This window comes from Trichogramma pretiosum, unplaced genomic scaffold (assembly GCF_000599845.2).
Source record: "Trichogramma pretiosum strain Unisexual culture from Peru unplaced genomic scaffold, Tpre_2.0 scaffold33, whole genome shotgun sequence".
Taxonomy (NCBI): Eukaryota; Metazoa; Arthropoda; class Insecta; order Hymenoptera; family Trichogrammatidae; genus Trichogramma; species Trichogramma pretiosum.
The window spans coordinates 1,006,425-1,019,077 of record NW_019641610.1 but is presented as its reverse complement, the minus strand read 5'-3'; the positions used below and the strand labels follow the sequence as shown (position 1 = coordinate 1,019,077).

General features: G+C 30.5%; 1 protein-coding gene across 1 annotated transcript; it reads left to right on the top strand.

Moving 5' to 3' along the window:
• Nucleotides 1-10,581: 10,581 nt before the first annotated feature.
• LOC106648876 (farnesol dehydrogenase-like) lies at nucleotides 10,582-12,139 on the top strand. The gene is made up of 5 exons (XM_014366020.2): nucleotides 10,582-10,713; nucleotides 10,801-10,966; nucleotides 11,026-11,152; nucleotides 11,611-11,737; nucleotides 11,821-12,139. Exons 1-5 carry the CDS (start codon nucleotides 10,582-10,584, stop codon nucleotides 12,010-12,012), a joined length of 744 nt encoding a protein of 247 aa, XP_014221506.1. The 3' UTR covers nucleotides 12,013-12,139.
• Nucleotides 12,140-12,653: the final 514 nt, after the last annotated feature.

The following is a 12,653-nucleotide window of genomic DNA, read 5'->3' as shown; positions in this document are numbered from 1 at the left end:
CAAAAACGGCATTTTTAAGATTTTTTTAAATAGTTCCAATCGAAAGCTGAGGAAATTTCCTATCGATATGCAAGTTTATAGAGAGTACTTTTGATAATTACTCAATGAAATACAGCGACGAACGTGTAAAAACGTGACATTTCGGCCCGTGCGGCAGCTGTTCCCGCGCGCAGTACCCCGCGCGGCGCAAAATGTCACGTTTTTACACGTTCGTCGCTGTATTTCATTGAGTAATTATCAAAAGTACTCTCTGAAAACTTGCATATCGATAGGAAATTTCCTCAGCTTTCGATTGGAACTATTTAAAAAAATCTTAAAAATGCCGTTTTTGAGATATTTGAGTTTGAAAGTTTGTGTCAAGTTTTTCCGGGGAAAATGGAAAATTTTGGAAAATCTGACCTCATCATCGGAAAGCTAAGGAAATTTCCTATCAAAATGATATGGCACATATTTTTTCTGGGTGCATCTAGGTGCTTTTCTGGTGAGTTACAAATTGAGCAATTTCGATTAATAATGCCGCGCGGGCGCCGCGCTAGGAGACTTGACGTGAAATGACTCATATACCGTATGTATATGGTGGACGGAAAATGTAGGAAATTACCAAAACATCAACGTAGCAGAAATGGGCAGTTTTGGGTCTCCAACAAAGCTAACAATGGTCGCATTGGGCACCCAAAATGGGAATAGGAAAAGGAAAAAGAAACCCCAAAATGAGTTAGAATTCATTACTGTAACCTTCATCATCGTTTCAGGGTTCTCGGCTTCGCCATGGCTAATATAAATCAAACGTGCTCTGATGGTATTAAGTTTTTCACAAAAAAAAAGGGTTTTTGTGGACCTAACTATGTATTTTATAGCTTACAACGGTATATTTTTATACGTGTACGTATTTTCAAGAAATTTTTATTGAAAATATGAAATTACCAATTTTGTATAATTTTCATGAAAGTTTTACATAAAATTTAATTTTAAAATAAAACTCCCATTTTTTATTCTTACTGTGAAAATGATTAAAATGTCAATTATTCACTAGATTGTGTGATTTTTTTATTCTGCAGTATCATTTAAGTAGACAATAAACATTTCGAAAACGATTGAAATTTTAACTTATCCATCTAGTAAGTTATAAGAGCTCTACGAATTAATCTATTAAAATTTTAAATAATTTTTTTTGTATTATTTTAAGTATGAATAATTAAAACATATACAAATGTTAATAATAACTTTTAATTTATGTGCACCGCGAAAAATCCTTGATAACACGTATTGTGTTAGTCAGGAATATTAAATTGGTCAATATTTTATAGAAATTATGCATTTACATACAATAATATTTTTTACAACGCTAAAATTAATAAAATGGTGTAACAAAAGCCTGCACTTTCATACTTTTATGCTCATCTAAATGACATAATCAACGAAAATTTAGAGGAAAAGTGCGAGAGAGAAAAAAAGAAAGAGTAAAGCAAAGAACAAGCTAGAGCTATTGAGTAAAAAGCTAACGTATGTACTGTGGTGAAGTGTGGCTTCGAGCAAAGGCATAAATATATATAGTTCGACCTGTCGGTATAAAAGGTCGTCGTCGCAGTCTCTACCACCGTAGTCACCGTATTCATTAGCGGCCCAATTAGCAGAACAAACCTCGTTTCACTCCCCTCAGAACGTTTGAAAACGCCTAGACTTTCGACTGGCTCTTCGCTTCAATTCTCCCTCTCGTATATAACACTTCGTCGTTTTTTCCACCCTTACGCGCGTCGTGTATGTACGTGAATGCACTGAATTTTTGGTTAGCGTTTTTGTCACAAATGCGTCGAGCGTAGCAATTTGCGTAATTGACTCGAGTGTGTTGTTTGTGAACGAACGTCCAGACAAACAAGCCACCTCAAAACGGCGTGAAAAAAATTAGTTGTTTTTTTCAAGCTGTTCCTCTCGCAACAATATGTACAATCACACATACATATAAATATTAGGAAAAAGATAAGTACATTCAAGTCAAACCCGATGAAGAGAAAATTTCCACGCTTATCAAAATACCTTTCATGTCATTTTAATTTTAGATACTGCGAATCAACTCTAAAAATATTATGGTAGGATTACATTGATTGCACAATAGTGTGGAGGGAAAAATAGATTTTTTTAAATCGATTAATAATAGAGTCATGACTTGAAAAAATAATTATTTTTTCTGCAACCTGCCAATACAAGTCTATTTTTTTTATTATTCAGAAATTTAACTCTTTCTTAAAGTATCTTAAGTGCTTTGTGCAAATGCTATTAAGAAGGTAACACCACTCTAGGATTTTCAAAAAAACGATTTTCTTTTTTTTGCATAAAAAGCTCCCTTGGGGTGTGTTGAATGATGCCAAATTAGTTTTATAGAGGAGACGAAGTTATAAGATGCTTAGTTTTCAATATGAGTGGAAGGGTCTTTACAAACATATCTTCGCAAAATCAGCGAATTTCAATAAATTTAGTATTTTTTCTATTCAAACACTGCCACCAAAATTTCATGTAAGTACATTATCGTACGAGTGAAAAGTGGCTTTTAATATGTAAAACGACCTGTAGAGATTACTTTAGAAGGCCAACTGTATGGTGCAGGGATCGCTGATTAAAGGTAATACATAGGTTTTGCATGAATTTCGTATCAAAAAAACTTTAAACGTGTTTTTCTCGAAACGACATTTTTCGGCACTGGCGGAACGATATCTCGAAAAATATTGAACCGATTGAGCTGAAATTTGAACTGAAGCTTTAAAATAAGATTACCAAGGGAAGTGCGTAGGATTTTTTCGATAAGTTAATTATTTCAATTTTTATAAACAATATTCGGAGGGAATTTTCTCGAATTTTCGAAATTTTTTTTAGAAACACGCAATTTTCACAATTTTCACTTTTGAGCAAAAATCCTATGTACTTCCCTAGAAAAAGCATTTAACTTCAAGACCTTTTTTGAAATTTTGTTCTAGATGCCACAGAAGTCGAGAAAGCTTTCCGCCAATCAGAAAATCGCTATTTTTTAAAATTTTGATATCTTCGCCATTTTGTGCCTTATACTAATAAAAAAAATTTTTCTTATAGTTCATTGCATGTATTATTAGTCCTCAAAGTCTCAAATTAAAGTATTCATCGTGGCCCCCACAAAAAATTCGTGAATTTTAGCAATTTTCCAAAATCCTACAGTGGTGTTACCCCTTAACCCTTTATTGCCCAGACGGATAGAATTTTTTTCTCTACTGTAGTCTGCAATTAAATCATCTTATCAAATCGAGAAAAATTTTTGAGCACTCATTATCTATGTAAAATTTAATCTACTTTTTGAATATGGGTTTATAATTAACCTCTGATAAATATTAAAAAAGTTATAAATAATTTACTGTGAAAAAATACGATTTTGAATCTTGAAGAAAAACTTTGATCCTAATTTTTTATAAAAGAGACTTAAACTGTGGCCAATAATACCTAAAATTGATTTTTCAATATTCTCGATTGATTGAACTTTTAATTAGCTATGCTGAGCTATGGCGATCTGTTTCGTTTTTTTAGTCGCAATCATTCAATTTCCCCAGATATTTAAACGCTAATAAACAAAACAGTGATTAACTGGTCAGTTTACACTATGTGGTCTAACAAAGTATTACAATTATGCTCGAAATCTAGCAAACAGACCCTTCTCCTCCTTCTTCAAAGTAATGACAGAAACGAAACACGAAAAAAACATGATATTCATTAAGTAACAAACAAATTCAAAAGTCTTATAAAGCCAACTACTGCTGCAGTCACAATAATATATACATCGCGTGACTGTGGCTGACTATCTCTTGTGTTCCATTCAACCTCACATATATATATGGGGCAAATTTACTGAACTATTCCAACGCTCAGTCACACAGAGATATTTAGCAAGATTACTTATTTCTCAAGCATCATAAAAAAAAACTTCAAGTCCATTTTTTCTTAAAAATGAAAATTATTGGAAGATCAAACTGCACTAGAAGGAAACTGAGAAAAAGTTTAATATCGATGTTCTAGGCATGAGATATGATTATTGGAAAGAAATCCGAGAGCTGAATGGGGTAAACATAGTCGACATTATAAAGCAGAATAAAGCAGACATTATATCTATATCTATTATAAATGAAAAAAAGTTTGCCATTACAAAGACATATTATTCCCAATATTAATTTGAACAACGCTAAAAATCTAGAGTCCAGGAGGTCGAGCATTGATTTTATTTTTTTGTATTTTTTATGTTTTTCATTTTAGAAGTACATGTGTAAAGGGACGTATCCGATTTAAAATAACCTCATCATTCGATTTAGTTGATAAAAAACCATTAAAATAATATTTTTTGAGATATTGAACTTTTAATGTTTGCTGGCGTTTTTTTCGAAAAACCTGACGCCATCATTGAAATTTTGAGAAAATTCTGTATAGAAATCCGTATTCGATTTTCCAAAATACATTTAGTACTTTTAAGGTATGTTAAAAATTAAGTGATTGACCCCATATATCTATGCCTTTTTTCTTTCGCAGTATGTTAAATGTATGCTAGCTACAGGGGTTGGTACTGGCTGGCTAGCTCTAGTCCGCGTGTAGGCACAAATTAGCTAGAAGGCTTAAACGTTGCAAAATCGTACCTATCAACCTTTCAGATCTTTCTCCTTCTCTTCCTATCGCAGTAATATGCCGTACGCTAGAACAATTATAAGGGTGAAATGCGGGACTTAACGGTGAGAGCTTTATTTGCAATCTACAACGTAAGCGTATGGAGGGGTTTCAGTAGTTGTTACTGTTATTGTTCTTGTTTTTCAGTAGCACTTTTGCAATCGTTAAAATAAAAGAAATGAATACTCCCAACACAGAACTGGAGGATTGTTGGAATTCCAAATATTGATTTGCGCCAGATATAATCAACCTAAAAGTTTTTTGAATGAGCCATAATATTTTGACTTTTAAAATTATCATTCGACGTGAACTAGAACGTATAAAATCAAAATTAGAATAACGAACGTGGATGATATCAGTTAAAATAGTTTTGGAGCGAATGAGAGCGGCTTTTTATTTTCCCGTCTTCCAAATGAATAATAGTAAATGGACAAAGCTTCAGACAAATTAAAAATTTTTTGCCATTTAGGGTACTTATACCAGCGGTTGACCACTTTCGACCAGTAAATGACCACTTTTGGATGTGCAATAATTATCGTTTTTCCTTGTTAAATTATGATTGAACATAGAAAACAAGATGCATCGTTCACTGAATAATTGAATTACATCCATGTAAATATATTTTTGATTGTTTTTCATATGATATTTTCCAAAATGGTCATTCACTGGTACGCGGTCATTGATTGGTCTGACTACCCTATAGCAGTGTTAAGTGGAGATGAAATGACATGGCACGGTATTGATATGATTTTGCCTCAAAACCTATGGCAATTTGCGAGTTTACTTTTAATCTAAAAACCGACAAAAAATTTCTCAGACATAGTCATTTTAAAAAATTTTGCACTATCAAAATGTTCAAAAAATCTCCTGGCTGCTCTGCAGCAGCTCGCACGGTGATGACCAAAATTCACACCATTGCTAAACGTACCCAATAAAACAGGTTAAAAATAAAATTTCGAATTTTTAAAACATTTTCCGTTTATAGAGCACGTTCAAATGAAGGTAACCCACTTTGTTCGAATCCGATTGAATGTTTTTAATGGTTCTGTGACTATCTAAGTAAAGAGGTTATAAAAAGTCACCGTCACAAAAGCGCCTGAAAAACGACAGGCACGGTAATCACAAAATAGGCCTATTTTGTTGAGAAAAAAAATCGAAAAGTTCATTTGATTGATTTGATATACATTCTGAATTAAAGTTGTCAGAAAACCAAAATTTTAATATAAATTAGAATATCAAAACATTCGACTGATATTGTAGCCGATATCGCCCATATAGAAAATGCGAAATTATAAATTTATTTAATTATTCATAGTTCCAATAATCTCTTTTGAATACATTTTTAACCAAAATTTCAAAGAATGTCGCTTTTTTTCCACCGTGCATTTCTGAATGAAATAATTGAGATATCGATTTGAGAATATATTAGTTTCATATTTATTTTTTTGGAGCCTCTCGTTAGCGAGCACATTTTTTGGTCCTGTATCCACTATTGGGAGGTTTCACTATGATTACTTATGATGAGAATCGTTGTGAATAATTATTGACAACAAAAATTACACACGATCAGTTCAGAACTCGATCAATAACATTAGGTTTGATGATATAGGATCAATAGTTTCGAGTGCTTAAAAATCCATTACTAGATATTTTTTCTTCGATGATATTGTTATGACAATTATAATTGTTACAAACTTCATTGGGCAATTGATGATCCTTTATGTCTGCTGAAAAGCTCAGTTTGGTTTATAAGAAATTCTACTCATAGTTATATACAGGTAATTATGAAAGATTGTTTGCTTATATGTCTTTTTTTTAGTAATGTTTGTTATGTTTTGTTATGTTTTGTTAGTTTAACTACCTTAAATAACTTGAATAACTGAAATCATGATAATTATAGTAAAATTACCTGCAGCATGACTCAATTATATATAAGAGTAAATCTCGTGAAATTGTAATATTTGTGTCAACTCCATAATATTCTTGTGAAAACTTGAAAATTTCTAGGGTACGTCGTTACCCGAGCCTTCTACACTCTTAGAAAAAATTCAACTCGATTTTCAGTATTTTAACGATTTTTTTATAAATTCCCAATATCCCAATAGGCCCCACCATGAATCATCACAAAATTATGGAGAAATATAGTTTTTGAGTACTATAATCAAATGGTATGTCTATTTTTGATGTGCATGCTTTGTAAAAAAAAGTTATATACTATAATAAACATGAAATTTTCCCGCGCCTATTGTTGATTTTTAGTGCATTTTAATCGAATTTTACTTTAAATGGATTCATATTGCCTATTTTAGTTTTCGACATTTTGGAAAAGATGGTGCTATGTGTTTTTTTTTAAATGTCAAAGAATCAATATTTTAACCAAATTTTAGAGCAAATATTATCTTAACCTTCAGCTTTAACATGTACTTTTTTAAATCTCCGAAGGCTCTCATCCGAATTTAATGGGCACTATTTTTTCAGGTTTCTGAAGCACTTACAAGTTCCAAAAAAATTTTACAAGTATGCTCTGAAATAAAAAATATTTTTTTTGGTAACAAAATATAATAATTTCATGAGATTTACTCACAACTAAAAAATTTAATATGAATCTAGTCCCAAATCGTCAAGAATTAAAAAAATAAATGTATTTTTCTATGGATCACAGTAAAGGAGAAAACTCTAAAATTATAAATCTTTGAAACTTTACTATAAGTATATAATCATCCACCTATAAATATTTAAGTTTTATAACTTGTGTTTCTAGTGAAGCTGCGTATATGAGAAGTGTACAGTATACACAATACACATACAGGTATTATCGACTTTCTCTGGTCTCGCATTGCATTATAAAAGTTCTATACATACTTTTAGCTATATAAGCATCGCGTGGTTTCGATAAGATACGAACTATGAGCTTTTCTTTCGAAAATAAAAGTCTACATACAGCTCGAGTTATGCATATGATTTCCGGTTGACTGCAAGCAGCGCATAGCAATGCAAGTACCTACACAGGGTGTATGGCGATCGGTAGTACTGTGAGTCGTATACAAGTAATGGTGTTAAAGCGGCGTTTTTAATAATGGCTTTTAGCAAAACCTCGAGCAAAAACGAACAAGAATGACATGATTTATAAAACTATTTTTTCACTTGGCTTATCGTCCACAGACGTAAATTCTTTGTTAGACTTTGGTTTGAAAAAAAGTGTCGATAAACACGATGTACGCCCGACTTCTTTTCCACTCAATTTGCTTGTATGTTAGCTTTCTGAAAAATATTTTATAATAGTTAATATCACGTAGTATTTTAATAGGTGATTCCATAATTCTTGCATCATAATTTTTATGATTATTAATTATCATTATGCAATTTTCAAGACAAATAAATAAAAATATTTTAATTACTTAGAGCACATTTTTTATAATATCCGAATATGTTCTTTACACCCAAATTATTATTTAAATATATCATAATTGGCATGTGTGCTGGTAATGGCATGGTGCCACCCAGATTTATGTTATAAAGCAATTTGTATTCTTTATCATATTCAAATAATAATTCACAAATACATTTATTCAATTGCAACCAAGTCATTTACGAACCCAGTTTATGCCTTACAAACTATAATTTTCTTTAAACTGAACTTTTTTGAAAATTACATAGGATTTCATTACTGAGTGCTGCTGTTGCGTTAAACTTTTTAAGAGATATATTATAAAACTCAATAAAAAAGAATATAATGACGTGCTAATACGTATTCGACATTATTAACTTCGTCAAATGGAAAGAAAAGAAAAAGGTTTAATAATAAAAAAGTACTAAAGTGAACAGTATTTGCGCACAAAGGAATTAGACCGATAACAGTACATTGGAAGCTATTCTGGTATATTATAAAAAAAAAGAAGCAGCAACTACACTGGAGAATGTATCCACTTCAATGAGAATCTCATTTATTCTCTTTCATCCCGAGATTTTTTCCCTCTGCAAGCGCATTTTCAATAGTCGGAGCCCTCTTTTACCTTATCAAAGCTACCTAGTATAATTCAACTCTCTCGCTTTCTGTCTATTTTTTTACTTGTACGTGTATAAAAGTGTATGTATGGCTGCATCAGAACTTAATAATACTTACCTTACATATCAATAATTATTTCTATAAGTTATAGATTGAGGGATTCATTATAATTTTCTTTGACAATAATTGTAATGAAAGACTTTTCAAAATTATTTTTAAAATGATCATTTCTCTGTCACTAAAAATTTCATGCTTTATACAATTCAAAAGAGCATTAATTTTATTCCTAAATTTTAACACAATACTCTGTACATCTCTGAACCAAAGTTTGAGTCGTGAAAATGTCAAAATCTTTCACGGAACAGCCAATTACACCAAATATATAGCTGCAGAGATATTACATATCAACCTACGTGAATCTAACATAAAAAAAAGAAGGCATAACTTTTTTGATCAAAATAGGCCTCTTTTTAGGTCTCTGTAATATCTGTTTGTGTATTTTATGATTTTTATAATTTTATAAAAAAAACTTTTGGTAACTTTTTGTAAATTTGTTTATTAAATATTTATAAAATTTACATCTGAATGTTGAGCATTATTTATACATAAATTTAATAAACTAGATGAAAGCTATGAATTGTAGTTAAAAATTTCGAAAATTAGAGAATTGACAATTCAACATCCATTAATTGACTATTTATTTACCAGCACAAATATAGCGGGCAAAATAAATTTTATTAGAACAATGCTTTGCACATTTCACTGTTCAAAATGATCTGGAATGGAAAAAATTGGCGTAGCATTTTTGGGGTTATAAATAATTTCCGTTATTTGCTACTCTGCCATTTCGTTATTTTTTAAACAAATTTTTTCATTCTAGTTCATTTTAACTCGTAACATGTAAAGATTATATAAGGTTATATATAAGAAATGAATGGTTCTCTTTGAATCTTGCACACCGTCTTTTTTTATTTTTCAAAAAAATTTAATGTAGAAAACACCAAAAGGTTCGAATTTTTTTGTATTTAGTTATAAGTAAACTAAATAGATATAATAAATTTGATTGATTTTCATCTTTTAATTCTATTAAAGATGATTTTTTGAGAAAAATATATAAATGAAGTAGAAATCAGATAATCAGAAAACGGTCATTGAATCTGTTATAATAATATTACAAACAATTAAAATACTAGTTGCAACTATTTGAAAAGGTAACTGATAATAAGAAATCATTAATAACAATAGAAGAAAAGTAACGTAAAGAGCTCTTTTGTTTGGTCAATTATCAAATCTATTGGTCAATCGGAACAAACATTTCAGTATAATTTTTTTTTACATTGTTTTTTGTTATCTCCAAAATGAAAATACTCTTCGCTCAAAGTTACAATTTTTTTTGACGTTCCAAATAAATGTGTACAATTTTAACATTGCAATTAAAACGATTTTCTTTAAAGTAACGACTTGTAAACAGATTTTAGAAAAACATTAGCTAACTGAAAATATAAAAAAATAGATATTACGTCAATCTACAAAAATGTTTCACTGTTTACGTTTACGCTTTTACAATTTTTTTATTTATATTATATTAAAATTTTCAATTGGTCAGGATAATGAAAATAGAAAAAAAAATTGTATCTGAATATTACTTGATGTACGGTTTTTCAACTTGAAACTGTTTCATAACATACAAACGCAAAAAAGCTACGTACTTGTTAACGTCTTTATCATCATGATAAGATGTGTGTGGTCGCTGCTATATCTTCAGTGCTATTTCAATTGTGATGCAAGTTACACATGACTCGATTTTACTTCTAGTGATAAATAAATTTGAAACCCAAAAGTGAGCTTGAAAAATATTTAATTTATAACAGTTTTTCCATTTAAATGAATATTAAGAATCAAAAATAATGGAACGCTGGCAAGGTAAAGTAGCAATTGTAACTGGAGCATCTGCTGGCATTGGGTTAGCTATTGCCAAGGCTTTATTGAAAAATGGCATGATTGTCATAGGTCTTTCTAGAAGACTCACAAAAATGCGGGTAAATTTTTCAGAAAAATGTTCTTTTATTGTAAATTATTTTTACGAACATTTTTTTGCTTCATAATTGAGCAACAAATTTTTTTAGGAAGAGATGTCAGGAGTGTATGGATATGATAAATTTTATGCTCGATCGTGCAACGTTACAGACGAAAATGAAGTTAATGAAAATTTTAAATGGATTGGACAAAACTTCAAAACTGTTCATATTCTTGTGAATAATGCTGGATTATTCAAAACGGGAACCATTGAAGGTTACATAAAATTATTATTTATTATTTTAAAGCATTGTAAATATTTGTTACATTTTTAGGTATTTCTACCGACGACCTGCAAGTAATTATGAATACAAACGTAATGGGAGTTTTGTATTGCACTCGTGCTGCTATGAAACTAATGAGAAAAAATGATAATGAAGGTCATATAGTTAATATTAACAGGTACAGTTATTTTTATTAAAAGTATCATCAATCTTACAGTTGTAGTTGAATTTTTGTCCATTTCTTGAATTATTTAATCGAAATTAAACGTCTTGTATTTATATTTCTCTGTCAAATGTTAACAACTCATACCATTTGATGTATCAATTAAATTTTGCAAAACAATGATAAAATAAAAAAACCATAATACCATAGTTAACAATCGAAAATATTATGACGATCAACAAATTTATTTCATTTGGATAAGGTAAAAATAATGATTACGTACTTACGTTCTTATTTTGTTCCATAATTTTCTATTGCCTTTCTTACTTGAACGCACCTTAAGATACTCAGAGTAAATTAATTATTATCATAGTAATGATATCGACGTTTTTAGTATTAGCATTAAATTTAATAAACATTAATAATATTTTTTGCTGTGGAAATTTCTACTCAACTTTTATTTATTTACATAGTAATGCTGGACGCAAAGTTCCAGCTCTTAACATCCCAATGAACATTTACGCTGCAACTAAACACGCTGTGACTGCGTTACAGGAATCATTGGTAAAAGAAATTAATGGAGATAAAATCAGAGTTACGGCAAGTAAAATAATAATAATAAATTAAACACATTTTTAAACGTATGAACATTCTGTAATTAATATTATATTTTATGTTTACAGAATATAAGTCCTGGTTTAGTCAATACTGATATTTTCGAAGTAGCGAATTTAGGCGCTAATTGGGCGAAAAATTCATCTTTCAAGATATTAGATCCAGAAGATGTTGCAGCTTCGGTAATTCATGCTATATCAGCTCCACTGCACGTTCAAATATGGGAAATTATTTTAAAACCCTTGGGCCAATTGCATTGAAGTTAGTTAGATACTAGCTATATTTTCAGCGCGTTACGCGCACCTTTTATTTGTCTTTTTCCAGTTTTCCATTTTTTATATATAAAATAAATAAAAGATGATCATAAAATGAATTGCATTAATATGTAACGTAATGACATTTTCTCACTAACACCTCCTTCAAACAATACCAACCTCGCTCCAATATACATCCTGTATCACGCTGCTAAATAACCAATCAGAGCCTTTATAAACTACTCACCCTGAAAACCTCTACACTCTTATATTTAAAATAGAAAAAAATGGTAGCCGCCCGTTTCTCCGATCCCGTTATTCTGACGGCCATTTTTCCGATTATGTCAAATTTCCGATTTTACATTATTCCGATTCCGTTTTTCCGACTACCTATTTTCCGATTGTATAAAATTTCAAACATAATAATTCAAATATCGCCGAAACAATAATATTATGGTTTGACTATCGCTAGCTGCTGCGAAGGCCGACAAAGAGACACTTCGTTAGTCTCTCATCTAAGTTCACCTATTTAGCCTAGCAATGGAGCTTCAAGTCGTAAATAATAAATTAATTGTTCGCGGGTATCAATTTTACCATTCAAAAATTATTGGGGAAAAACGTCACTGGGAGTGCATAAAATTGCGTAA

Excerpts from the sequence above, each read along its gene's own strand:
- LOC106648876 (XM_014366020.2), top strand. The coding sequence starts at position 10,582 with ATGGAACGCTGGCAAGGTAAAGTAGCAATTGTAACTGGAGCATCTGCT. Across the intron at positions 10,967-11,025 it reads CAAAACGGGAACCATTGAAG|GTATTTCTACCGACGACCTG; the intron begins GTTACATAAAAT and ends TTACATTTTTAG. Across the intron at positions 11,738-11,820 it reads GAGATAAAATCAGAGTTACG|AATATAAGTCCTGGTTTAGT; the intron begins GCAAGTAAAATA and ends TTATGTTTACAG.